The sequence below is a fragment of the Passer domesticus genome, chromosome 10 (assembly GCF_036417665.1).
Source record: "Passer domesticus isolate bPasDom1 chromosome 10, bPasDom1.hap1, whole genome shotgun sequence".
Lineage (NCBI taxonomy): Eukaryota > Metazoa > Chordata > Aves > Passeriformes > Passeridae > Passer > Passer domesticus.
The window spans coordinates 33749549-33775578 of record NC_087483.1 but is presented as its reverse complement, the minus strand read 5'-3'; the positions used below and the strand labels follow the sequence as shown (position 1 = coordinate 33775578).

At 40.5% G+C, this 26030-nt stretch overlaps 1 protein-coding gene across 10 annotated transcripts in view; it reads right to left on the bottom strand.

Moving 5' to 3' along the window:
- KALRN (kalirin RhoGEF kinase) overlaps positions 1-26030 on the bottom strand; it is a 473084-nt gene that overhangs the window by 147132 nt on the left and 299922 nt on the right. For 9 of the 10 annotated variants that reach the window (XR_010369452.1, XM_064435043.1, XM_064435045.1 and 6 more), the window contains 8 exons: positions 20663-20858; positions 14825-14991; positions 8806-8925; positions 6004-6222; positions 2995-3144; positions 1922-2036; positions 1445-1560; positions 753-875 (listed from right to left, as the gene is read on the bottom strand). Coding sequence is in view for 9 of the 10 variants with exons in the window: in XM_064435043.1 (XP_064291113.1) it covers positions 753-875; positions 1445-1560; positions 1922-2036; positions 2995-3144; positions 6004-6222; positions 8806-8925; positions 14825-14991; positions 20663-20858 (1206 nt within the window). In the remaining variant the exon portion in view is untranslated. The remainder of the gene's footprint in view (positions 1-752; positions 876-1444; positions 1561-1921; positions 2037-2994; positions 3145-6003; positions 6223-8805; positions 8926-14824; positions 14992-20662; positions 20859-26030) is intronic. The other variant, XM_064435041.1, reaches the window with a different exon arrangement.

The following is a 26030-nucleotide window of genomic DNA, read 5'->3' as shown; positions in this document are numbered from 1 at the left end:
AGTGAAATTCAGCTACGTAATACCAAAGCCATGGTCTTCCTGCAGTCCAACTCTGCAATTTACATCCTTATCAGAGACTCTTAATATCCCTGTGGATTCACTGTCTATGAATTACCTATGATTTGAATTAATTTGTCTGAAGCAGATCCAATCACCATTCCTGTGTAAACCCCACCAGATTTCCCAGAACTGCTCCATATAAATTAATATATTCTTGGTAATGCAATTTTATATTCAAAAATGTTCACCCCAGAGTTTAAAGACTCATCTATTTAAAGTGCTTTGTTGGGATCAGCAGATTATTTCTAATGAGATGAATTATCATCTGTGATCAACCCAGCTGGAATTAGTGAGACAAATTGTGGTTTTCAAGACAGAAGAAAGAGACCAGGAGTCCATGGTGACCTTGGGTGTGTTCAGATCAATTAGTCACTCTGTGCCATTCTGGAATGATTGCTTGAGGATGGAATGTCTTATTAGATTGCTGTGAACTCTGTATGAGGATGGACTTTCTCTTCCTTCTGATCAGAACAGAAATTTTCTATAACCAGTACTAACCAAGGTGGAGAAAACTCCTTTTTGTGCCTGTGTCTTGCTAAATGTTCACAAAAATTATTTCTCTTCAGGGCTAGGGTTTTTAGAGGGCAACTATAAAATCAAGGGAATATTATTACAGAGATTTAAGGCATTGAAACAAGACAATAAATACAGGCAAAAGCACATGGTATAATTAGATTAAAGTCACTGTTTACTTTGGCAGGTACTCTGAATTCTCCATATTCTTTCAGGAGTTCCTGAGTTTCTTCTGCTGATTCCCCTGTGGAGTTGTGAGTAGAGAGGTAATATTCGCCTGTTTCTTGGATCCAGTCTAAGGCCTGTGAATGACAAAAACACCAAAGGAAAAAACAAAACAAACAGTTTTTGTATTTCAAGAATTAATCCTCTGACAAAAAAAAACAACCCCTGCCAAACAAAGAATATCAAATGCATTGGGATTAATACTCTGTGTACTAAAACACTTTCTAGGAACACATAAAAATAATAAAATAATGAAAGAAGGTGGGAAAGGATACAAAATGGGACTCTGTATTTCCTAGGACAAAAAGGAATGTAGGGAATTCCATCTATATACAGACAAATTGGCAGGGAAAGCAGTTTTCTCAGTCAGAAACAGCTCAATAAAACAAGTTTGCTCTTATATTTATTTTCAAACAAATTAAGAAATACAGAAATTAATCTGAGGTGACCAAAATAGTGAATCTTGTTGTCAGGTTTTGGAACTGTCTTAAGTTGTTTTAAAATCTCTATTTGCCATGGTTTCAAAAGTTGCAGTGTTTAGACACAACTTGAAATTGCAACAGGAGCCCCACACAGAGGCACTACATGGATACAGGAGATTTGACACATTGCTGGGAGAGAGGGACAAGGGGGGTTTTCACACTACCTGCTTGGCACTGCGCTCAAAGACAACATATTGCTGGCACTGATCTAATCTCCTCTTCTTCAGGGTCCAGAAGTGAAGGACCCGATTCTCCCTCTGCAACAGCTCGCTCAGAATGGCTGCAGGGCAAAGGAAAACATCTCCATCACTAGGGATTCCTTCAGTGCATACAGAAATAAGCTAGGAAATGATGAATTTAATCACTTTGCCTGGACCTTATTCCCAAAAGCAGAGATCCCAAAATCACACTTCCTAAAAACAGGCACTGATTCAAATGGGCTGCTAAAAAAAACCCCAAAACCAAACCCCCAAACTGCACATACAAGAAACCACCACAAAGCAAGAGTAGTTGCAGAGTGATCTGGTAAAGCAAATGACACTAGAACAGATTTTGCCTTCTGAGGACATTCACAGACTTTAGAAGGACTCCCCTGCAGAGAGGGAGGCAAACCACACCACCAGTGCTGTTGTTTCACCAACCTTTGACCTGCTGCTCGGGCCCTCTGGTGTGGCTGGCCACCCCGGGCATGCTGACGTTGTTCCTGTGGATGTACTTGAGGAACACCTCGGCGTTCCTCCGGGCCAGGGTACAGGCCTAGGAAGAACACCCCCATCAAAAAGAATCAGTAAAGATGAACAAAGAAAGCAAAGGAGACCAAGGGAGTTCTTGCCTATATTGCAAGGAGAAATTCTCTTTCTGGGAAGATGAGAACTTTAGCTAAGAGTCAATAAACTCAGCTAATAAACTAACAGTCTCACAGACATATTAAAACATGAGTAATATTTAATACAGCAATTAATTTTATATATTAAGGCAAATTAATGACAGTAAGAAAACAACTGCTTGTTAAAAACTGGAACTTCACACATTTTCTGCCTAACCAAATCTAAACCATCTCTCAAGAAAAGTACTCATCGTTTCAAAAAATGTACAAATCTAGAGGTGTAATTTCTTAAGCCTTGACTGCAAGTGTAGTTGCATGTTGTGTATCAGTTTTAGTGGCAGCGGGAGGCTGGCCAACAGTTCACTTGTCAGCCTGGGAGATCCCTGTTTCTTCCAAAGCAACACCTGGAAGGCAGGAACAAATTTCTGTCTCCATCTTGGTGCTGCCTTGCAGAGACAAAATTGCTTCAGTTATTATTAGTTCTCCAGTTATTGGCTTGGAGAACAAGATCTGAAATGCTGGTCGTACAAGCATGGTTTTCAGATGGTCAAAGCATCTGAAATGATGGTTTGTACAAGCCAACACCAAAATGATGTGTAATACCTGTCATTTATTTTAAGAACTGAACTTTGAACCAGCACAACAACTAACATCCTCCAAGTGTAAACACCACCTAACCGGTCTTGATGGCATCTCTCTGAGATATGTATTAATAATAATGCTCATTACCCTTGCTACAACAAAGTAAAATTGGCCTAGGGTTTATGCAGTCAGCCAGTAGCTGAACTAAATTACACATCAGAGCATCCTCTCAATCTTACCAACACTGCTCTAAATTGTCTACTTAATGGAAAGTTTTCCTAATTCATTAGAGAACGAAAATTAGACCTTGAGAAAAGCCTCCTTCTGTTCCAGATGTTTGCTGATCAGAGGGATGACATGGTCTATCTCAGCTGCTGGCCCAAGTTTATCTCGGCCTCCACACCAGTCTTCATCCCGTCTGTACTCCTGCTCCAGACTCTCTAACACGCTGCACACCTGAAACATGCCCACAGCACAACTCAGTTATCCACAATCATAACCAGGAGAACATTCAGTGAAAGTCTGTGACAAATGACATTTCATTTTTGTGCTATGGGCCACAGCATGGGGGTAACTGGGTATAAAACAGGCCCTAGACAGAACGATCAAGGTGTTTTTCTTACCCGTAGGGATCTGTTTGGGATACAATTTATCTGGTTTAAGGCTGATAAATCATTCTTCTCTTCTAATGAATAATGGGAGGAAGCAGAAAAGGTTGAATCAAGGCAGGAGTTGCTCCAGCCCCAGTGGATCATTGAGGAAACAATCCCTATTCTAGAACGTGTTTAAATCCTACTGAAGTCAAGGGACTTAACACATACTTAAAGAAAAGCACATGCTTAAATACTTTCCTGAAACAAAGTCTGAAGCTGGAATTAATTCTCTTCAGCTATATTTCAGTTGCTCCCTATACAGCTTTTTAAAAGGCTGATGGAAACCAATATACTTTAAATCAGGGTCACAATCTAGATGGATGCAGGTGCTCCACTGCACTGGGCTCACACACATATGTTCTGTCTTGGTAGAATAGTGGAACAGTGGAAATCAGGTAAATAAACAAACACAGCCTGGAAATTAGGCAGTTGCCTCAGACAAGGCTGAGTTTTTTATGTTGCATATCCTGAGAATATTCTCAGTGGCCTGTGCAGACACAGCAAAAGTTTTCCAAGACATTTGGAACTTTCTTCTTCTTTCCCAAAGGGCTCTTCCTACAGACTCCACTGTTGAGATGACCCAGTCAGTTACTGCTGGGATCCAGGTAACAATGTCCATCCTTTTCTTGCTCACTCTTGCAGCTTTAATACAAACACAGTTATAATTCAGGGAAACCCATATTATTAAGTGCATAGCCTGAAGGAGACTCCAGAATTACCCCTCAATCATCCCCACTATCACAGGCCATTTTCATGTAAATCTGATCAAGAGCACATAGAAGTCCACTTTAGAACTTGTGAGTTAAGGTGAGCTGATAACTGATCCTGCTGCCAGGCTTGTGCACTATGCATTCTGCAAGGACCTTATGCACTTGGCAATCTAAAATTATTTTCTTGCTTGGATGCAAACCAGCATTCGCCCTCAAACATTTAGTGGAGAGCAAGTGCTTCACGTGTCATGTAGGCACAGAAAAGCATTTCCATTTCACTTTTTGAAAATCTTGACATTCTATTGGACTTCGGTGATTTAAAGAATGAAAATAAATGGACTGCCTGGGATTCACATATTTCCAGGAAGAATTGTCCCTGCACATGCAAAGATTGTCTTTTTGTTAAGGTGATGAGAGAAGCGAATATAAAATGGGCTGTCAATGAAGTCAGAGAAAAACTGGGCTATTTGAAATCCAGAGCTTCACCACTAATATCAAGAACATAATATACTTGGGGAAGACAGGCATGAAAAAGTTTGGCTGCATGTGACACTCTGTTCTTTTAGCTCCTTTTTCTGGATACTCAGAGAATTCAGGATGCAGTAAATGATTCATTTCACTGTCAGGCAGTCACGGAGCAGACCCTTAAGGACTGTAGATCAGCTGTGCAGCCCAAGAGAAGATGACAGGCTTGCAGCAGGAGTTCATGAGCATTCAAAGTCTGAGTGATCTTTGCCCTGCATATTTGCTGAATAGACACAACCAATGAATGAACTGGTAGGCACTGCAGTGTGCTTGTCTGAGACTTGGAAACAAGAAGAGAGACTGAACTGATAAATTACTGCCAATACATATTTTGGCCAGTACATTTAACTGTCTAAAGCTCTAATGAATCCCCTAACAATTTTCTCATTTCTCACACTCCTCCATCAGCATAATTCATTTTGATCTTGAATGCATCAGGGACTGTAAATCTATTTGAAACTCTTCACAGTGAAATACATTAATTATAAGGAATGCATTCCTCTTAAACAGTCTTAAAAATACATTAAACAAATAACACCAAAAAGTCACCCAAGGAGCATCTACAGCCTCCAAGTTAAGGAAAAGTACACTCTTTCCCTAATGACATATCTAGTTGGGCTAAAAATCTTCCCATGTCTGGTTCTCTAATTGAGGGCCTAACTGTGTGACAATAACAATAGAAAATGTCCTGCTGCCTTTTGTGTAAAACCACAGGTTCCTGCAGTGTCCCTGCTAACACCAACTGCTTGGCTGCAGTAAATGACATCAGGCAAGGCTGCTGGAGTAGCCACACTGTGACACTAATTCCCACTGACTACAGTATAAAGGGCACCTGCTTGTGCAAGGGATGAATAATCCCACCATGCCAGCAGCCAACTGGAATGTGTTTTGCAATTCATGAACACCTGGAATGAAGTAGAGTTGGGATAGCATATAATGGGCTCCTGCTGTAATTATGCATGTTGCAGGTGGATTTAAGAGAAATCCCTTCAAATCTTGGCATCTTTTTTGGCATGGTGGTATTTAAGTACTAGTGAAAACATTGGCTCACAAAGTAACAATTAATTGTAAGCAGTTCTCAAGGAAAATCAGATTTATATTCCTCAAAACTAAGTATCATGAGAACTTGAAACAAAAGTGGTGGGATTTCAAAATTATTCCTGTTTGAAAAGGGAAAATTGAAAAAACCCCAACAAAAACAGCACCTTCAAAAATTACATTGCTACACTGAAAACTTTGAGATGAAAGTTATTACAAACTGCTTGCTGCTCTTTTTTTATCTTTTTTGAGGGGTGAATGGGTTATGTTTTTGGGTGTGTTTTTTTTGGTTTTTTTTTTTTTTTGTGTTGCACTATTTGTCAAAGAAAGAATTTTTACTGATTCAGACTTGGTTTCCCATGGCTCAGAAATGGCCCTGTCCAGCTCACCTGCTCAGAGGTTTTATAAAAGGCCACGGAGGCATTGACAAGTTTGAGCCTGTCCTCCATCTTCAGCATCAGCTGCTGCCAGTGCAGGGCCACCTTCTCAGCACATTCTCTGATGGCATCAGCATCATAATGTCCAGCCTGCAGCAACACTTCAGCCTTCTGCTGGACCTGCAGGGCACTCTGGTGTGTCTTCTGTAAGGAAGTGGCATGAAAGAGGGACTGTGTATGAGGGGAGGAAAGAGAGGTTGTACAGATGTGCCAGATGTATGGTAGAAAGGTGAAGCGAGGCGTGAGCATGGGGATGCGAGAGAGCAAAATATTTTCAGAATTATCTTCAGTTAACAGTCACTTTCTGCAAAGCATTTTAGTTTCAGTTATTCACACAAATTTGCAACACGTTAATAAAGCTTGGAACATGTAAGCACTGCTGAGATGGGTTGGCTCCACTGGGGTGGGGTCCCCAGGGGTTCATTCTGACTGCCTGCTGCAGGCAGCTCTCACTGAGCTCTCACCCACCTCAGTGCTGACTGCATCCCACACAACCTGCAGCCCAAAAGCAAACTCTGAACAGCTGGCAAACCATGGGCCTAATCACCCCAATTTGGCTCTTGCCAGGCAGTTTACCTGGCATCAGCAGCTTTACTTGTGCAGTTGTTCAAAACATCAATCCCAGAAAATAAGATGTTATACTAAAGGGCATGAACTTATCACAAGCAGCAGCCCCTACAAGATGCATTTCTGGAAGTCAGTTGACTCATACTGGAGATTAGACTTATGCTCCTACCTTTAAGGTTAGAGCTGGGGAGAGTCAAACCATTCCCTCCACCATTCCCCAGTTTACTCAGTAGCCACTTAACAGGCAGGACTGAGTTATCTGCCCCACTCCTCAGCCTATACCAGCTCCTCTCAGAGTTACCAAGTGGTGGCTATGTCTTCCTCTGTGGGCTGCTGAAATAGCCCCCATCCCTTCCCAGCCTCCTGAGCAACTGTTCAGACATGGTTAAGTCCAGTATTTGATTTTAATCTTCTAAACAGAAGCCCTAAAATCTCTCAGACTCCTCTGTGTTATGTTCCATTTGTAACTGCTGCTGACAAATTCTCATGTGATAGTTTTATGATCTAAGCCATGAACCTGGAAAAAAGCTTGAAATCATCTGGCAATACACTGATGAATAATGCAATGTAGAGAAAGCTATTAGGAAACAAAAAGGATTAATACTTGGCAGAAACTTAGGAAGATGTTCAAGAACAACTGGTTAAATTTAATATCCAGCTGCTTTACTGATGTTAGAATTGTAATACTTGTTTGAAATAGACTTTGAAGGATTTCAACTGAAAATCAATTCCACATCTAGAATGCTTTTAGAGAACAGTCTGCCTCTTGTGCTTTGCTGATCTCTTCCCCATATTGAGCTCTAAATACTTTAAATATTTAATCTAATGTTTTTTTCTTTTTTGAAAACTTATTTCCCCTCACTATGGTGTAACCCTCTTCTCCCTCTGCAATTTGCATTCACCACCAAAAGCAAGCACTTCCCCAATGTCAGAAGCTGTGATAACTCAGCCAGTGGGTGTCTTGTTCCCCACTGCTGTCTGGTGGTGGCTGCCAAGATGTGGTCAGCACAGCTTGGTACCAGCCAGCTCATACAGAATTGATAAAAAACTCTTGCTTTTCCTTTAGGAGCTGCAACAGCTGCTCCTTCATTACTCTGAGCAGAGCTGGATCAAAAATAAGTCATTAGCTGATATTTAAACTCTATACTTATTAGCATCACTGTAATGTATATTGACTAACTTCAAGTTTACCAGGAGACATCCCTTCCTCTTCCCCCCACCTCCCACCTCCACTCAGGCATCTCTTCAAATCTCCATACTTGCAGAGTTTAAAGTCTGGTTTAGTTTTCAAGTATAAGGGTATTTTTCAGCTGTTCTTTTCTCTGTAAAAAACTAACAATCAATATAATCTGGGAAGCACACATATTTTTTAAGCTGGAACAGGAAAAAACAATGCTAGAAAGCAAGCTCTTTCTAGCAACTGACATGAGCACACCCTGTGAGGGTTTGCTCACAATAACAGAGATACATGAAGCACTGAGCTTAAGCAGGAATCTTTTAGCACCCTGCTCAGGGCAGACCTTAGCCCTTCACTACCTTCTCATTCAAAGGAAAGCTGCTCAGAGCAGGGGCTGTTCCTCCTGGCCCTGTGAGTGAGGCAAATGGGTTGGCTCACAAACACTTTCCAAAGGCCAGGTCAGAGATGTGTTGCTTCTCCAGAGCAAGAAGGGGGAAAAGCAGTTTAGGAGTCAATTTTTAAAAATTGCCCCTCTTGCCTCAAAGTTGTTTGAGGGTGAGGGTTGGAATGAGTTTCCTTTCTGGTGTTCATGAAAGGAAAGCTGAATGAAAGATTATTTAGCGCGACAGCATTATCCAGTAAAAAAATATACCCAAATCAATGCTGTGGAGTGACCTCCAGACTGTGGATGTGGAAAAAAACTGACTTGACAAACTTTTCCCATTTCAGATCACTTTATGAATTTTAATCTTCTTAATTTTTTATCAAGAAAATTATCAGGAGATGCCCGAGTGTCATTTTCATGGATGGCAAAGCTGATATCTTGCAGCAGAAGAATTAGGTGCAGGTGATAAATAATTTGTTTCATTATTAGCTGCTGGCTACATTATGAGTTTAATGATAAGTTGATTCTCTAAATTCCTTCAAGAAAACCATGACTGATGCCCATGAGATAACCTTTAGTGTGATGTTCACCTGGGAAGGAGAAACAAAGTGAAGTTGTTGGTTACCTCTATTGCCAGCTGGAACTGCTCGTGCTCCCGCTGGAGCTGCTCAGCCTCCGAGAGGGAGCTGGCATTGACCAGGCTGGCGTTGAGCATCGACTCCCCGTTCCTGATCCAGCCAAGCACCTGTAAACAGAGGATGTGCTCATTGAAAGGTGCCTTCACAAACTGGGTTTATGCCGTCACCTACCAGAAAATGCTTCAGCCTGACTGAACAAGTGTGGTCTCAGGCTGAAGCTGTGAACAGAAAGAAATCCTAGCATAACGTCTTAATGGCAAACAGTTTTAAGAGGCAAAGATCTTATTGAAAAAGTTATTGCTTGAAGAATTTAACTCCCTTTACATGGACATTTGGATAGCAAAGTACACTCATCTTCAAGGTTTGATCACAAAAATGAATGGGCCCCTATGCAAATACCCCAGGGCAAAACCACAAAGGAAATGAGGGAGATTTGAATTTAAACATATTTTCAAATTTCCGACTGGAATCATAGATGTTGCAACACTTTTCTGCTTCACTTGGCTGTGTGTCTTTCACACAAAAATCTGAGTTTGGGGGAAGAAGGGAGAGGACACAGTTGGATTCATTTGGCATGGAGTTAAGATGCAGTTGGAGTTTCCACCTGCACACAGCTAAGAAAAAATGTCAAATCTTGCATTTTGTGTTTAATCAAGAGGCTTTACTTCAGACATGTTAAAATTATTTGTAGACATGCAATCGATGCTGTAATGATGGCAGAATCACATCCTAAATGTACATAATTAATCCATCAAGCTTTTACTCGCTCATTTAAGCAGCAACATTTTCTGCTATTTTAAGACACGTGTTTAAGAAATTAGCACCCAGAACACACATGCAAGTTCTTTTCTGTGTGGCCCCAAAGACTTTTTTCTACCTGTGAAAGTGTCATATTAGTCAAATAAAGCCAGAAAGTTGCTGAGTCCAATTCACAGATCCACAGGAAATCCTGACTGCTCAATCACTGCCCTAAATTTAGCTTGTGATTTCCAAAATTGACTTTGCTGCAATAGTCTACATAGCAATTTCCCTTTTGTACTATCATTTTCTACAAGTGATTTATTAATTGCCTGGAGGAAACAGGGATTTTTTTTTATTGCTTTGTTTTTCATCCCTACATCACGCATCACCCTAGTTAGTGCCATTTAGTTCCCTGTAGGGTAAAAAATGAGTTTTCCCTAGGAGAAAAAGGGGAGACATCTATACATGTACCTGACCCTAATTTGTAGGAAATTACATTCTACTCAGTACAACAGTGTGGAAGATTTAATTAATTTCTCTTTCATCAGCAGGTGTAATTGTTCCTGTGTAATTGTTCACACATTTAAAGAAAAAGCAGTTGAGTTATTATGTGGAAATTGTATTGTCTGACATCTTCTATAATCCATCAGACTTGAACCTTGCATTATTACTAACTATATGGTACCAAACTCTGAAGTTAACCAAAGAATCACTGTACCTGGGAAAGGCTTGCATTGAGGACATCATGAGGCAAGACTTGCTTTCATGTTTTATATACTGCAATACACCCAGTCTCGGACTATTTGGAACGCAGAAAATACTGAGTGTGTATGCTAAAAATACAGTTGTTGGTTGTTTTTTTTTTTCCCTCTGTGGAACATCTTTCATTTCAGCTAAGTTTTTAAAAAAATGACAGAGACAGTTTGACACAGATTTCACACAAATATCTGAACCTCTAAATAGCAAAGCATCAGGAAAAAATACATGGAAGTTCAATCTTAAAACAACTTGATTAGGAAGAGGGACCACACAACCAGTCTGCCAGGTTTCCTCTTATGTTGACAACACATATTCACCCCTCTTTTCAAGAGTCTTGCAGACTCAAATTATCCAGGGGAAAGCAGTTCAGGTGGACTGGTGGATTCCATGTGTCAGCAATGCTCCTGACCAAGGCTGCAGCCACCCCTGAGCAGCTGCCCCCTCTCCTTCCCCCAGCGTGTAGGCTTGGACACCCATTCTGGGGTTCCTACATCCTCTTTTTCAGGCCCAAGGAGCACCCAAGCACTGGCAAATTTTTCTTGGAAGAATTTACACAGTGACCCTTTTCTACTTTAACAAGTCTGGCACTTCAATGTTGGAGACTCATCTGAGATTTGCATTGGCTATTTTCATAGTAATGCTTCTCTCTTGTTTTGTTTCCATACAGTAAGGAAAAAAAAATGCAGTTGCACAACCAAAGCTTCTTAAGTCTAAGTTCAAAGCCCTTGCAGAGACATTCCTTGTGTCCCTGGCTTAGAACTGGCTGGAAGGGGGCATTTACACATTTGTATCTGGTTTGCAAGACCTGCTCACAAAGTGACCTCTACTCATATAGTGCTTAAATACCTTTTCATTAAAACATATAGAAAAGCTCCTAATATAGGACCAAAGCACTTCTATGGCTATTTCCTGTATTAATAGTTTCACCATTATTTAGCAATTGGCAGACAGGCTAACCCTAAAAGACAACTTTAAAAAGATATTTTCTACAAATTTACAGATTTTATCGGCTTTGTAGAAGCAATGATTAAATAATTCTGGAGTTAAATAAATCTTCAAAGACTTTCTTATATATCCTAACAATTTTTTTATAGCAGAGAAGCAGAAACAATTTTATGGGCTCTTATATAAAAGCCACTTGCCACTGGAGAACAGTTTTACTTCAAGGCATGCGTTGTTTAACAGGGCAACCACCACAGCTCTGAAACAGCTCCCACCTTTGACTCCAATTTGCTTTAGAGAGGCTATGCTCCTGTACAGGGATTCTCTGTAATTAAATAATAGTACCAAATTCTTCTAAAGCTCCTAATTTCTTCCCTGGAACTCTGCCATCTTCACTGAGCATGGAGTCAGACCACAGGAAAAATAAAGATTGAGGCACCCCTTGTGCAGCCATCCTTAAGAAATGAGAGCTCTGTACCATGCAGTGCTTTTGTCTACTGCTCAGTTTAGTCAGAATGTTTCTGAAAATGTTTCTTCATGTTTCTAAAAAAGACTTAAGGCCTTACTATAGATACCTTTCCAGTCAGATAAGAAAAGATTTTTAAGTTTAGAAGAGAAAACAATCTAAGTGAATTTTTTACACCTCCAAACCCTTTGCAGCTTCCTTCAGAAGCTTTTACTAACACAGACCCAACCATCAAGGACAGTTTCTTGTAATTTTAACCATGTTTAAAGCTTCATCCATTTTCCAGGAGCTATTTGACATTAGATTAGGAAAAAACAAACATATTCAGGATCTCTCTCAAATTACTACTTCCCATCATCCTTTGGGCATATATATTTTGAAGCAAATCTAATTTGAAGCAAATCAAAAATTGATGGATAACAAGCACATTAAAAGGATTAAATATACTTCAAAACAACATGGAAAGCAAGTATAGTGGGACACCTTGAGGATATCTTGGAGCAAATTAGGTCAAGTTCAAAACTTATTAAAAAAAAAAAGCCCAAACCATACAAAGATAAATTAAGGGGATAGGGAAGCCAAACAGCTGCAGGCACAGCATTAGAGTTTGTTTTTTTAAACTGATCTCCACAAATCTATTCTGTTATTACTTTTATGTAAGCAGTCCAAGCTCTATAGTTTCTGTCAGAAATGAGTAGGATCCAAATGAGGGAAAATCATGCTTGGGCAGAATTTTTCTTAATAACAAAGACCTTGTGAATTACTGATCTTTACCATTTCCGCTCTAAAGCAGTTCACAGAACATCTCATTTGGAATTGTTCCACTTTAATGGCCCCAAACTTCAATTCATTGTCTTGGCATTCAGACCCTTGGTGCATATGATATAAAGCAGAAATCTCTGGTAAATGAAACTTAAATAGATAGAGACAGTTTAAAGACTTTTTATTTCCATGAGCCATTATATCAAAATGCAAACACATGCACATGTAGCAGCTTTGACCAATTTTACTCTGTCAGCAGAACTTAACACAGCTACAGGAGGTGTCTTGCAACAACCACATCTCAACTCATTCAAAAGAGAAAGAGCAATTTGGTAATGAGATCATCCATCATCTCAGATGCACTAAACTGAAAGTGAAGGAAACCTGGACCAGACTGGAGATGAACTACAAGCCAAAATCAATACATTTCCCAATTTCACTAAATGGTTGGGAATATGACTCATCTACAGGAAACCAAATAGATAAGACCCAAAAATATTTTAACTTGCCTCTTTCTAAGGGAGATTGTAGCAGTGGTAATTTATAGGTTAACAAGCAAAGGGGTGCTTAGTATTCAGCTGAACAAATAAAATGTTTTTTCACTACTGGTTTGCTGGGAGGTCACATAACAAAGGCTCTGATGGTCCCAAGCTCTGTTAAGGAAATACTAATTCAAGGCAGCTGTTCTCTCACAGTAAGTATTAGCCCAGTCCTATAACCACTTCCTTTGGGTAGATTTCAGTTGTAAAATAATTAAGGACCAACAGATATTTGATAATAAGGCAAATAACATCAGGTACCTGCAGAAAGTGCTGCACTGCCATTGAAGGGCTGCAGGAGCAGCCACAGGGCTGAGTGCACTTCATCCCAGACAAGTGGGCAACCTGCAGTTCTAGCCTTTCTCCTACACACATAACTCCTCTCTGCTTTCCGTCATAAGTTAAAGGGGCTCTGCTTTACCATAAATCTATCACATACACCTCCATGTATGTGCTAAGCTAAGCTAAGAAACTTCAGGAATCTATAGGAAAAAAAAAAAAGTATATACTTCATAATCATGTTAAGATAGTGGTTATAAATATCACAAAGTGTTTCTGGATTTTGCTTGGGTTTTTTTTTTTCTTTTTTTTTTTTCAGAAGAAAGCCAAGCAGTCTACAGAGCTCCAGAACTTTGTGAAGACCTGATCTTCAATAATCATAAATGAAAAATGACCATACTTTAAAAATAAAAAATTAGGAGAGTTCTATGCTACTTTTAGGTAGACTTGAAAAATATTCACATCAAAGAGGATTTTGAAAGAAAATGTATACACTGCTGTTAGTGCTGCCAGTTTGTTGAGTGTGAAGGATTTCTTTTGCTGGACACAATAAATCAATTTAGATAAAGCATCACTCAGTTATTCAGTCTTCAAAAGTGAATATATATGATCACATGTACTGAGCATTCAGAGAGTGTGTGTATGTGCTTAAGTAAACAAATGAGAAGATCTCTTTTATCTTTACTACCTTGTAGTATTTGGACACTTGTCCCAACACCACCTCCCAACCCACCTATTTGTATAGGAAAATAGAAAACTGAATATTCCAGATGTCTGGAAAAACATTCTTGGTTTTCCTGATGAAATCAAGAACATTCAATAAAAAGACAGACATATGCTAGAGTGTGAAGCCACCTATGGGCTAGGAAGCAGGAAGTGTAATGTTATCCTGTGCAGCAAAGGGAAACAAAGAAACATGAGGCATCCAAATTAAATATTAGGGAAAACCAAGGGAGGCAGAACATGACTGCCTATGCTAGGATGAAATCTGAAAGAAAGGCAGTTTAATACTACTAAGAGGTCTAAACAAGTCCTGGGATCTAGAGACCACTGATAGATTTTTTTAATCACTGGAAGATGTTAAAGATTCCTGCAAGACAACAGATGTATAGCAATAAATGAAAAGGTGAAACTATCATAATCTCATATTTAGGCCTCACAGCTCAGTTTCCTTTGCTTTGGGCCTGTTTTCCACCTCAGCTTAAGTCTGGGTTGCAAATCAAATAATTATATTCCCAGACCACTTGGAGTCTGAGGCCATTTCTCCGGTTGAGAAGGTATGTGGTCAGTTCTGCACAGAATTCCTGTAACTACGCATGAAGCCAAAAACATGCACACTTGGGAGAGCAGAGCCCCTTCTTATTTGTAAAGGGCCATTCTGTAACCTGTCAGCAAATCAAGTACTCTAAAGAAAAGGGGGATTTAGACTGCCCACCTAAAGGTTTGGCAGACACTGGCTTAGCAGTGTGAATGTATGTAATGGCTGAAAACCCCTCACGTGTGGTTAAAAACTCTCACCTGCTTGACCTCAGCCTGGAGGTGCCGGAGCTGCAGGCACTGCTCCAACCTCTTGTGAGTTTGGTCAGCATTCAGCTCCAGCTCGTGCTGTTTCTCGTGAAGGAATTCCAGCAGCTCTTGAACCTGGGTTGCAAGATCAATGTCTTTTTCACAGATCAGCTCAATGCCTGTAACACGCAGAGAGAAAAAGATTATTGCACTTGAAATTTCAATTTTGCATAACTGGAAGCTTCAAAATTTTTTGCCACTTAACAAGTTATTTGCAGCTGTCTGAGTAATTCTTTCTCACTTAACTTCCTCACATGTAATACTTGGCTTTCACAGCTCCCTAATCTACATCACTACTTTTTTCTACAAAGTGGTGTTTCTCTGGTGGTCATTGATCATCTGACTCATCAGCATCTGAACAGTCAGACTGACTTAAGCACAGTCTTGTTCAAAAACTTGCATGAACATCAAATTAAAAAAAAAGACAGAAAAATCCTCAGTTTTTAGGGTAATTAATAAACATATAATGAATGTTGAAAAAAAACCAAAAAACAACTAGAAGAGAAAAGAGATAAAACAGAGAAGTCAAATAGATCTACAGTAGTGCTTGCTATAAGTGCAGGAAACTCCATAGAGAAAACCATTTTCTATCTGGATGCTTGTAGAGTATCATCAACAATGAATTCGTTTAAATCAGATTTTATTTCATTCGGAATTATTTCACAGACTGACTTTTGTCCAATCCTCACACAGCACTCAGAAAAGGTGTCTTAGTACCTCATCCCCCTCCCTTGCATTGTACATGAACTTGCTAACCCCTCAAAGGCCCGGTCTGATTTCATGGCCCTGACTTGATCAGGAGATTGAACTAGAGACTTGCTGAGGCCCTTCATACCTCCTGAATGTTTTTCTGACACTGTGAACCTTGTGTGTAGTATTTACATGAAAGACAGAGCAGAGCTGCACACCTTCCTTCTGGGTGCCACTGATGTGGCTGTGACGTTGGGCTTGCCACCAGTGCAAGTGGAAGGTTTGGCCTGGAGGAAATATGATGTCATTCTGTGCTACTGCAGTCCCTGGGATTGCAAACTAATAAAGATCTGACTCTTCCCTTATGAAGGTCTACTGGAATTTTGCCATTGGCCTCAAAGCAGGAAGGATAAGGAACCTAACATAAAAATAATATGATTGCAGTAATGCTGAGAAAAGACTGCACTTTCCTCCGAAGCCATTTGATTTAACAGAATAATACATCATTTAAACAGAAATGTGTTAATTAGAAGCTGCTGAAAAAAGTCTTGCACACTATTTTTGAAAACCATATAGAAAGTTGTCTTTACCTCCCTTTTTATCCTCCTCAGAGACTCATGACTTTCAGTCAGTGGTAACTACACAGTACAGCATACAAAATAAACACAAACCTTATTACTAACCCTATCCCTATCCCTTTTCCTGGTTTCTGGTTTTATCAGAAAAAGCACATGGGAATGCAAATGATTGGCTTATTCCCTTTCCCAGCCAAAACAAAACAGTTCCTTCATTACCAAATAAAGTGGAATGGCCCCTGGCTTCCCATTTAAAACTGGAAATTTAATATATGTTTCTATTCTTGGGAGTGAAGTTCTTTTCATTTGCCAGACACCAGGCATTGTTGCTGCAATTAGCCTGCATATGGTTCTGTATCCTGAGGACATGATGGCTTTTTGTATGCTTGACTTCACCACACCTATTGGGTATTAAATGCACAGCTTTCCCTCCCGCACACTCAGCTGGTGCAGCTCTGATCGTGCTAACTCATCAGCAGCAACCAGGGAACTGCCTGGGATGCTATCCAAGGGCAGTGTGTGCTCCCCATGATGAATGATCTGCCCTTTCCTGCTTGTCATATGTCATGCAGATTTATTCTGCGGTGCCAGCACATGCGGTGAGAGCGCTTTTTCGTCTTGAGTATTGGTTGGCAAAATAGAAAGCCTTGTTTCCCGAATAATTTCATACATATTATCTTTACATTGTGTTTTGACAGCTAGGGAAGCACAGCTGACTTTCTGATAAAATGAACTTGGTTGCCATTTTCTTCTACTGCTTCAAACAGTGCAGCAGATGTCAAGTGAGTGATAGTGAATTGAAAATGGTTTTCAAAAATCCTGCAGGAAAGAGTACTGAGCCACACTAAATGGCATCCTACAAAACATACATTAGTGACACCTGAACTGCTTGCAATGTGAGATACAATTCAGTCTAGCAAAGGAAGTCTAGGGAAGTCTTGCTTTTTAACCTGTACAAAACTGTTCTCAAACTGCTTTAAACCTGCTTTATGCTGAAATATTAACAGCCTGTGATAGCGGAGTTTATATTATCTTCTTTGAAATATAAACTACAGTTGTAATTAACTATAAAGGACATCACAAAGCAAATGAAATGGATTTCTGCTTCCCTTTTAAGCAATGCAACAGTTGGAAAAGAGGTGAACAATGTTAGCTTGATGACCAGGAAGCAAAAGTACTTCGAATTTTACACGTATCAGGCAGGTACTGAATAAATATCCCCATTTTCAGCTCTATTGCGCATTTCAGGTTTGACTTAGAAGCAATTTATCTAAGATATAAAAAGGAGCTCTGTAAACTATTAGAGACCCCCAAGTGGGGGCTCATTGTGACAATGATATTGACAATGCAAATTGACTTTATTAATAAAATAAATTTGCACAATCAATTAACAAGATATTAGAGTGTAACTGCTTTTAATGCCTAGAATCAGACTAACTAAAGTGCATGTGCTAATAAATTACCTGAGCACATCACCACCACAGCCTGGGCCCAAGTGCTGAATTACTCCTGAATAATTTTCCTAAACTTTCTCGGGGAAATGGGATTCTCAGAATTGCCCAAGTTGTCACTTTCGGAAATGCCAGCTCCTTCAATGTATTGAGTTAGGTATCCAGAAAAATCAATAACCATTTCTGAGAGTATTTATGCACATATTTAGCTTTGTTATCAGCAGTAGAGCTATAATCAAATAGGAAAAACAGCAGATAGGTTCCTTGAAACAAAAAGGGCTGGCTCATTAGAAACTCCAGTCTTGCTGAGAATATTACCATAACATTCTCTACATACAAATATGTTTCCTGATTGACACAGATTTTAGCAACAATTTGCAAGTACTGCAAAATTTCAGGAAATGCAACCTGACTTCCAGATCTTACCTATTTCCCTAACAAAACCAAACATTTCTTCAAAAAAAAATTATTCTGATGGAGAAAACAGTCCAATCCAGGCTCACTCACATGTGCTGGAATCACAGGAATGTAACCCTGAGCTGGAGGGAACTTTGGAAATACTGGGCTTACAGAAAAGCCTGATTGTGTGGATGCCCTCAATATCCAGAGTCTGACCTGGTGCATCACAGAACCACTGCATTTATTGTACCAACATAAGAATGTTCACAGGGATTGCCACACACGCCACAGCCTAGTAAGGGTCAGTGCTCCAAGTCTGCATCAGACATGCAAAAATCATAGCTGAATGTCCAAACCCTTCTTTTTTCTACCTCCTCAAGCCTTCCAAGTGAAAAAGACATCCTAAATGGCAGCATGTAGATGTAATTTTATCTGACAGACTTGCTGGCTTAAAGACCTCAAGACAAACGAGAGTGATCAAAACTAAGTCAGTCTCCTGTGTGGCATGTTGAAAAGAATAAAGCTCAAAGAGAGTTATGGGGAACAGAAGAAACTTGGTCAATTAAGGGTGGCTGGTTAGGAAGAATGGCTCCGGAAAATCACATTTTTTGAGGCTCTATCTTCTGTGGGTACAGCTGAGTTTTGACTGTTGCAGTGGTGACAGTGTACAATAGAAAGCAGCAATAGCAGCTGATTTCCCAGAACCTCTGGAAATTTTCAGCTCTGGCAGTTAAGAAGAATCATCCCCCACCCTATGCCCTGAATGGCTATGATAAAGGATTCAGGAAAAGGGAGTAAAATTCAATCACTTTTTTATGAAGTATAACTGTTCTTTACTGAAGTAAGAAGCAGTGGGCTCCCAAGTACTACCTTTCTCCTTTATTTTTCCATTCTCCCAGCATTTAGCATTCCATGCATACTAGACATGGCCATTACCTTTGATTAACTACAGTTACTCTGTACATCCCCATGGGACTTCTGCTTCCCTGCTTTTGAGAGCAGTGGATTTTTATTGGGTAGGCTTCATAGAAAGTGGCCTTAGAGAATCCTACAAAAACATTTTACAAGTCAATTCACTGAGTTGCTAACCTTTTGTCAGCAATCCAAAAGAGTTGTTTCTAACTTCTTGACAAACACAGAATTTATTTTATTTTCTAAAACTCAGTCACTGAGGCTCCTGACTGTGCTCTGTTCTGGATCATATTCTTTACCTCCCACGGATTCCTTCAGCATCAAAAAACAAAGAGACAAAAGAGCACAAACATCTTAACCAATGTCTTAGGACTAGTTTGCTAACTTAGAAAGCAGGGAGGCTGAAGCACAGGGCCAGGCATCATGTGGGTAGATCTGAGAGAGGCTCACAGAATGCACCAGATTATCTAGTTCACAACATCCTCTTGAAACAGTCCTCAAGCCTCTGTTGAGTGCAGCCTGCCAAATCAGGCTGGATACTGCCAGATTGTTCTGAAGGTAGGTGCCTAGAGGTAAAATGTTTGCCAAAGAATGATACCATAAAATCCTTTTTATTTCAAAGGAGGGAAAGAACAGGAACTGCTCTTGCTTTGCAATCTTTCCAAACATTTTAGAAGGTTAAAGCACTACATAAGTAACATTCACCTCTGGGCTTTATGCAGTGATTAATCTGAATTATGGCATTCATTTTCCAGATGCAAAATTCAAGGAAACAAAAATTTTGACTCTTAGGACATATTAGAAATTCTCTTACGCTGGGAAGCAGTGTAAAATCAGACAGGCTCCCTACCAAAATCAATCAAGACTTTAATTTAAGAGCACACCTCAAGGGGCTTTTTTACGCCCAAGTTGCCACCTTTAAGTGCACTCTGAAAAGGAGAATTCCAGTATGATTTATCATATTCCCTTTGCGAATTCCACAGTTCTACAATTCCAAGTAGAACTGGCTGGAAACAAGACTTCCATTTCATTACTGGTTTGAAGGCTCTCATTTTTGGACTCTTTCCCAGAGGACTCTTGGATAGCTAGATTCTTTCTCCCCTTACTCTCCCTCTCTTCCCTTGGTCATGTCTGCACCCTGAAATGGGGAACAGGGAAAAGGTACTCCAGTCTGTAGAGGATGAAGCCAGACCATCTGGTCAGTTTGACTCTCACTAAAGTCAATTTGCAATAAGATTATCAAACTTAGGAGTCTAGAATGACTAGACTGCATCCAGACATGAGGTCTGACTGCCCAGCTCAAGGATCTATAGCTCTTGATGCTTGTTTCTGAGCTGGAGCAAGGACAAGGAGCTTGTCTTGCCCTCCCCTCTCCATCCAATTTGGAGCCAATCACACACTCCATCCTGCAGCTGTAAAATTTCTGAATGAAACTTGAAATTCAGCTTCACTTTCTGTTGCTGTCTCAATGAGTTTCAGTCTCAAAGAAACAGCAGATTTTTACATAAAATCCTGAATCAAAATTCTCAAAACTCGTGGAACAGCTTTGACAATGGAGATACAGGTATTGCATATGTTAAAAGCTTATTTTATACGTACTGCAGTATTTCAGCTTGCTATGCATTTTAGGGGTTTGGGCATTTTCTTGTTTTGTGTGGGTGTTGTTTTTTTTTGTTTTTGTGGGTTTGGTTTTTTTTTTTGTTTGTTTGGCTTTTTTGTGGTTTTTTTCCTATGTAAAACAGAGATCAAATTGTTCCTCTCACCTGAAGCCTGGACCTCCATGATGTATTGGTGCAAGTCCTGCCCTTGCTGGATGACTTCAAAGGTCATGTTGTTCATGGCCAGTTTCCGCTCAGTGTGACGCTGCAATCGCTGCTCAGCCAGAGTGAGATCCTCAGTATTGAAATCATTCATTTGCCTCAGCAGATCCTCATTCCAAGCATCCAGCTCTGCTGTAACCTTCATGGGCAGAAGACAGACACTCAGAATCAGTGAAATATCTTACTCTCAAACAATGTTTGGATCAGAAAATACTTTGTATTTTGACTCTGATCCAGAAACTTTCAAACTCCAGATCCTGCCCACTTAATGGTAACACTTCAAATTTTTCTTGGTGAGGATCCACGAAAAGATTATCAGTCCAACAAAAACTGTCACTTTCCTTTTTTCTTACATATCCAAAGGACACTGGAAGAGAATACTCACTATATTCTCATTGATGGTGGAACAAATGTTTCTGAATATATTCAAATTATATGAAAAAATAATGCTTCCAGGATTACCAACCACCCTGCAACCACACAATCCCAAAATGGCCTCAATGTTTCTAAAACACTCATTTTGCAACACATTATATGATACAGATCACAAATGCAATGCACAACACAGAAACATCACACTCAAGGTTTAGGTGAATCATCTACAGATTCACAAATGAATCCTGGCTGTAACCAAAGACCTGCCAATAACTCCTGGGAACATGCAAAATCTTCTTTGCTTCCTAATTGTGACACACAGGCTGATGATTTTAGCAGTCCGTTTATTGGATCTTCTGCATTTTACACCTTTCCTTACAGAAGCCAGCTGGTAGCAAAGTCCTGAGGTTTTGCCTGCGCAACTAAAGCAAGATTTCGTCTCCACCTAAGCATCCCAGTCTCACTTCAACCTAGGTTCTGCTGCTGCAGGCAAAAAAGAGGGGATGTGCTAGCGACAATGAATGAGGGAGGGGGGATGAAAGAAAGGGAAATGGGAATTAAGTTGTAAAGAGCAGAATACAAGTCTTAGAAGGACTGAAAATGATTAAATAAATGACTTAATTCTGATTAATAGGTCAAAATTCCTCATAGCTAAATTCAGGAGAGCTAAAAGTAGATATCTACATTCCCACTTGTGCACATTATGATGCAGTGAAAAGTTCTCTGCTTCTCACTTAAAGTGGTCTTCAGGGCCTGTGTGCAGTGAGATGTTCCCAAAGAACCAAGATTCAAATTTTTCCCTTCAGCTTTCCTTTGCAGAAAACACACACTATATGAAGCACAGGCTTAGGAAGAGGACCCAGATGGACACACACTTCTCACATCAGAATGGACAGAGTTTTGCACTAGAAGGAAAAAGTGCATGTTTTAGGCTCTTTTTTGAGAGAAGCAGAAAAGCAGACTTACTCAATGAAGAACCTGGGTCTCATCTGCAGAGGAGAAGATAGAGTGTGGATATCCTGAGGGGTTTCTATTTTTCTTCAGCTTGTTCCTTTGCCCATTCCACTCAATTACCTTTAAATAATAGCTATCTCTACAGTGTCTTTGCCCCCATTCCTGATTCCAGCAGCCTCTGATTCATTCACATATCACAGCAGGAGTCCCTGGACTGTGGAGACTTATTGGCAGACTTAACAGTTAGGGGAAAATGTCCAAAGTTTATGGTGGAGAAGAGTTTTACCAGATACATTTAGATTTAGGGGCAGATGCTCAACTAACAGTAATCAGAACTGAGGTGATCCTGACCTCATTTCAAACTACAAACAACAGAATTAGTTCAGAGTGAGCACAGGTTCCTACAGCCATGACAGTAACACACAGTTCAGTGTAAAGTTCTTTCTGCTCTTTCTATGGAAAAAGCACATGACATAATTGAATCAGAAGAACATTCTCTTAGTAACTTCTCCACTTGGCTGCAGAAGGGACACTGACCACTATTGCTTTTATTGCTTGTGGACAATGGAACTAGAAGGGGTTTTGCTCTGTTATCCACGCTCCCCAGATCAAATCTGTGTTCCAGCTAAGGAGGAAAGGATGGTACAGGCAGTGAGGATACAAGCAGATAAACAATGCAGGATGCAAGGCCAGCCCATGGTTCTCTATGTCACATTGTCAGGGCCAGGAACAGAGGCTAAGCCTGCTCCTGAGCAGCTCTGGACACATCCAGCAGTACCAAAGCTGTCAGAGTGAGTGGCAGATCTGCCAGGCCAAGAGCACAGCCACCAGTGGAAGGAAGTAGCCTTTGAGTAGAGCTGGTGAGGGAGGGACAGTCACCCCTTGTGCTGGGTCAAGGGAAGAGAGGAAGGAATCAAGCACAGCAAGAGGTGGAACAACACCAAATTTCTCAGGCTAAGTGGGTACAGGAAGGCTGGGTACATTGCTCTGAGTAACAAACAGATGGCTAGCAAGAAATCTAAAGCACACTAAGGCAAGAAGCAATAGCAGGGCTGTGATAACAACCCAGGTTTCCTGAATCCCAATCTGGTGCCCTATTCCAGAGACCATGCTGCTTTGCATATCTCATTAGGACATTTCCTTTTCTGTCTGTACAGACAATGCCTCAAAATTCCAGCATTTTCTGTACTTCAAACAGGACCATTTGGAAATAGCACCAGAGCCTGAATGTACCGACTTGATTTGGGTATAGGGAAAATGATTTCTTGTTCTTGAGGAAGAAGATGTAATTAGGCAGCTCTGTTAACTACAGCCATATACTTTTCAAGTCTAAAAAATGGATGCTTTCACAGATGAGTCAGGCCTTGATATCTCTGATAAAACTTGGACTGCATTAAACAGAAGTGTCCTATCCCCTAAGCTGTGGCAGGATCCAATTGCACTGGGCCTCTGTCAGGAATTCTCTCATAAATGAGGGTCATTTGGCCATGAACTTGTTTTATTCCCTTTTGACAAAGAAGAATGGCTGTTTAGTTTACCCTGTTCATGCGCTAGTTTTTTTGTGGGAAGAACTGACAGCACTTCTTATTTTATTCACTTTATTTACCAGAGTTAGTGATTCTAAATAGACCTCAGCACCCCTCACATGCAGTGAGAGAAGGGAAGCCCTGCTGTAATAGAAGACTGGAGCTCTGCTCTGTTCTGCTGTGGCTTGAGAAAGCAATTTTACCAAAACAGAAGGGTCCTGAGAGCAGCAGTGCAGGGTCTACACTAGCACAAGCAGCAGCCTTATTCCCTGGCTCCCACACTATTCCAAGGAAAGCTGCACGTGACTCATTGTCAGCCACACTTCAGCCAACTCCTTGGAAGGAGCCACCCTCCTTTTCTGTGGGCTGTATGAGGTTAGTGGCCAAGAAACAGATCCTTATTACTAAAGGAAGGTCAAACAACCCAGGAGTACTGATGGGAGAAAGCCACGACAAAGCTGTTGATTCCAGTGAGCCTAGGAAGCACATTTTGTCATTCTTCACCTGAAACAGACACTCCTGCTGCCATAAGAATGGGAGAAGAAGCAACAGTGGCAGTAAACCCACTCTAGTATGAAGTGAGATATCCTTATCAGAGAAAGGGAGGAAGCACATGAGTAAATGTTGGGTTTGTGAGAGCTCCATGAGACTATCCCAGAGCAATTATGGATATACAGACTATGGCAGCCAGGTCTGCTTTCCATGCAGACACAGTGACCACAGTCTAGACCACAAAGTTTTTAGGCAGGAATCCTGCTAAAGCAGCAACTCAATATATCCAAATTCCCACTCCTGCAATACTGCTGCATTTGCTGCCTCCTGGATTTGTCATGTTGCAACATCAGCAGGAAACATGACCAAATGGAGAGGGACATGTTCTTCAGGACTGAAGAATCATTATTCTGTAGAGAAGAGCACACAGGTGAAAAGCAGCAGCAGTAAGAATGACTATAGAGGCAATCCAGGCATCTCATATCTACATTACAGCTTGTGAATTAGGCCAAAGAGCCTGCCAGAGCTGCAGCAGCTGCTGTGCAGGCAATTGTACATCTCCAATAATTTCTTGTCTAAATCCTTAAGTATATATATTTTTTTATGGTGCTGATGATGAGATTTTATACAAAATGATGCTTCTGAGCCTTGAATGCTGATTGTTAGGCCTTAATTCAGTGTTCAACATCTGAAGTCATGTTTAATGGCAACCAGAAAATTTTGTTTGCCAGTTGAAGGAGGTGGAGAGGGGAAGTGAGGAATCAAGTGAAAGAAGATAAATGCTATATGGAGAATGAATCACAGAGAAGCTGATATTCTGAAGTATGGGCTGAGGAAGGGCATATGAGGAGGAGGGAAGAAAGTTCTATCCTGGGAGCACAAGCTATCAACACAAAGTGAGTGGGCTCAAGAGGGATCTGAAAAAGAGTAAAGATGCCTGGGAAGAATAAGCAAATGTAGGAGGCAGGTTGGAACAAAAATGATGGTGCAAGTAGGAAGAGAAGCAAAGGTGAGAAGAGTGGGTAGAGCATGGGGATGAGCCAGGACAGGAAGAATAGTCACACAGGCACAGAGCAGATCTGTACTGAAAAGACAAGATCTATCTCATTTCAAGAGAAAAAAAGTGACAGCCATACAGCTGGGATTAACTGTGGGGATGGATGAGATGAGAGGTAAGATTTGATCCAGGAAGGAATAAAACAAAATTCCACATCCTGAATGCAGAGGGAATGTCTGTGAGTGCAGAAAGAGAGGAATTATAATAGAGTAGGTAAGACCAGATCTCTAAGGCACTCACCAGAGATTGGGCAACAGGAATGCCAAGGGTAAGATCATGCAGAGCAGGCTGAAGGAGCAGAGGACTGGATGTGGCACTGTAAGTGGGTCTAGGAGCAGACTGAGATGGGAAGGGGTAAATGGAACTGTCACTTCTACAGATCATATAAGCAGAAAGTTTGTTGTTCCTCTTTCTCAGGCCTTGGTTTTGGCTGATGCTGTGCAAAATGACAACAATGTCACCCCATTTTTTTGACAACAGACAGAGATGCCACAGTGCCTTAGTGGGGACCTGAGCCACTGAAGTGTGAAAGGACTGTCACAGTGATGATTCTGCTCCAGTGCTTTTGACTCCTTTGAATCCCAAAAATATCTGGAGCAACAATGGAATTCAGCTCCAAAACACAGGGTACCCAGAACAGCTTAGAGCATTCCTTTCCTTAAAGTGAAGTGACATGCAGTTGGAAAACTCAGCACAGATGGAAATGAGAAACAAAAACTCACTAAGCATGAAACATTTCAGGATCCCATCTTATGAACAGAAAAGGTGGAAATATCTTTCAAATCCATCTCAAAAGCTCTGTAACACTTATTTCTAATAAAGAAGTTCACATCTGAGTGTCAGCTCTTAGTCAGTGAGGGGGTTACAAAACATCTTGTACCTTCATGCAGGCAGCTAATACTCTTGA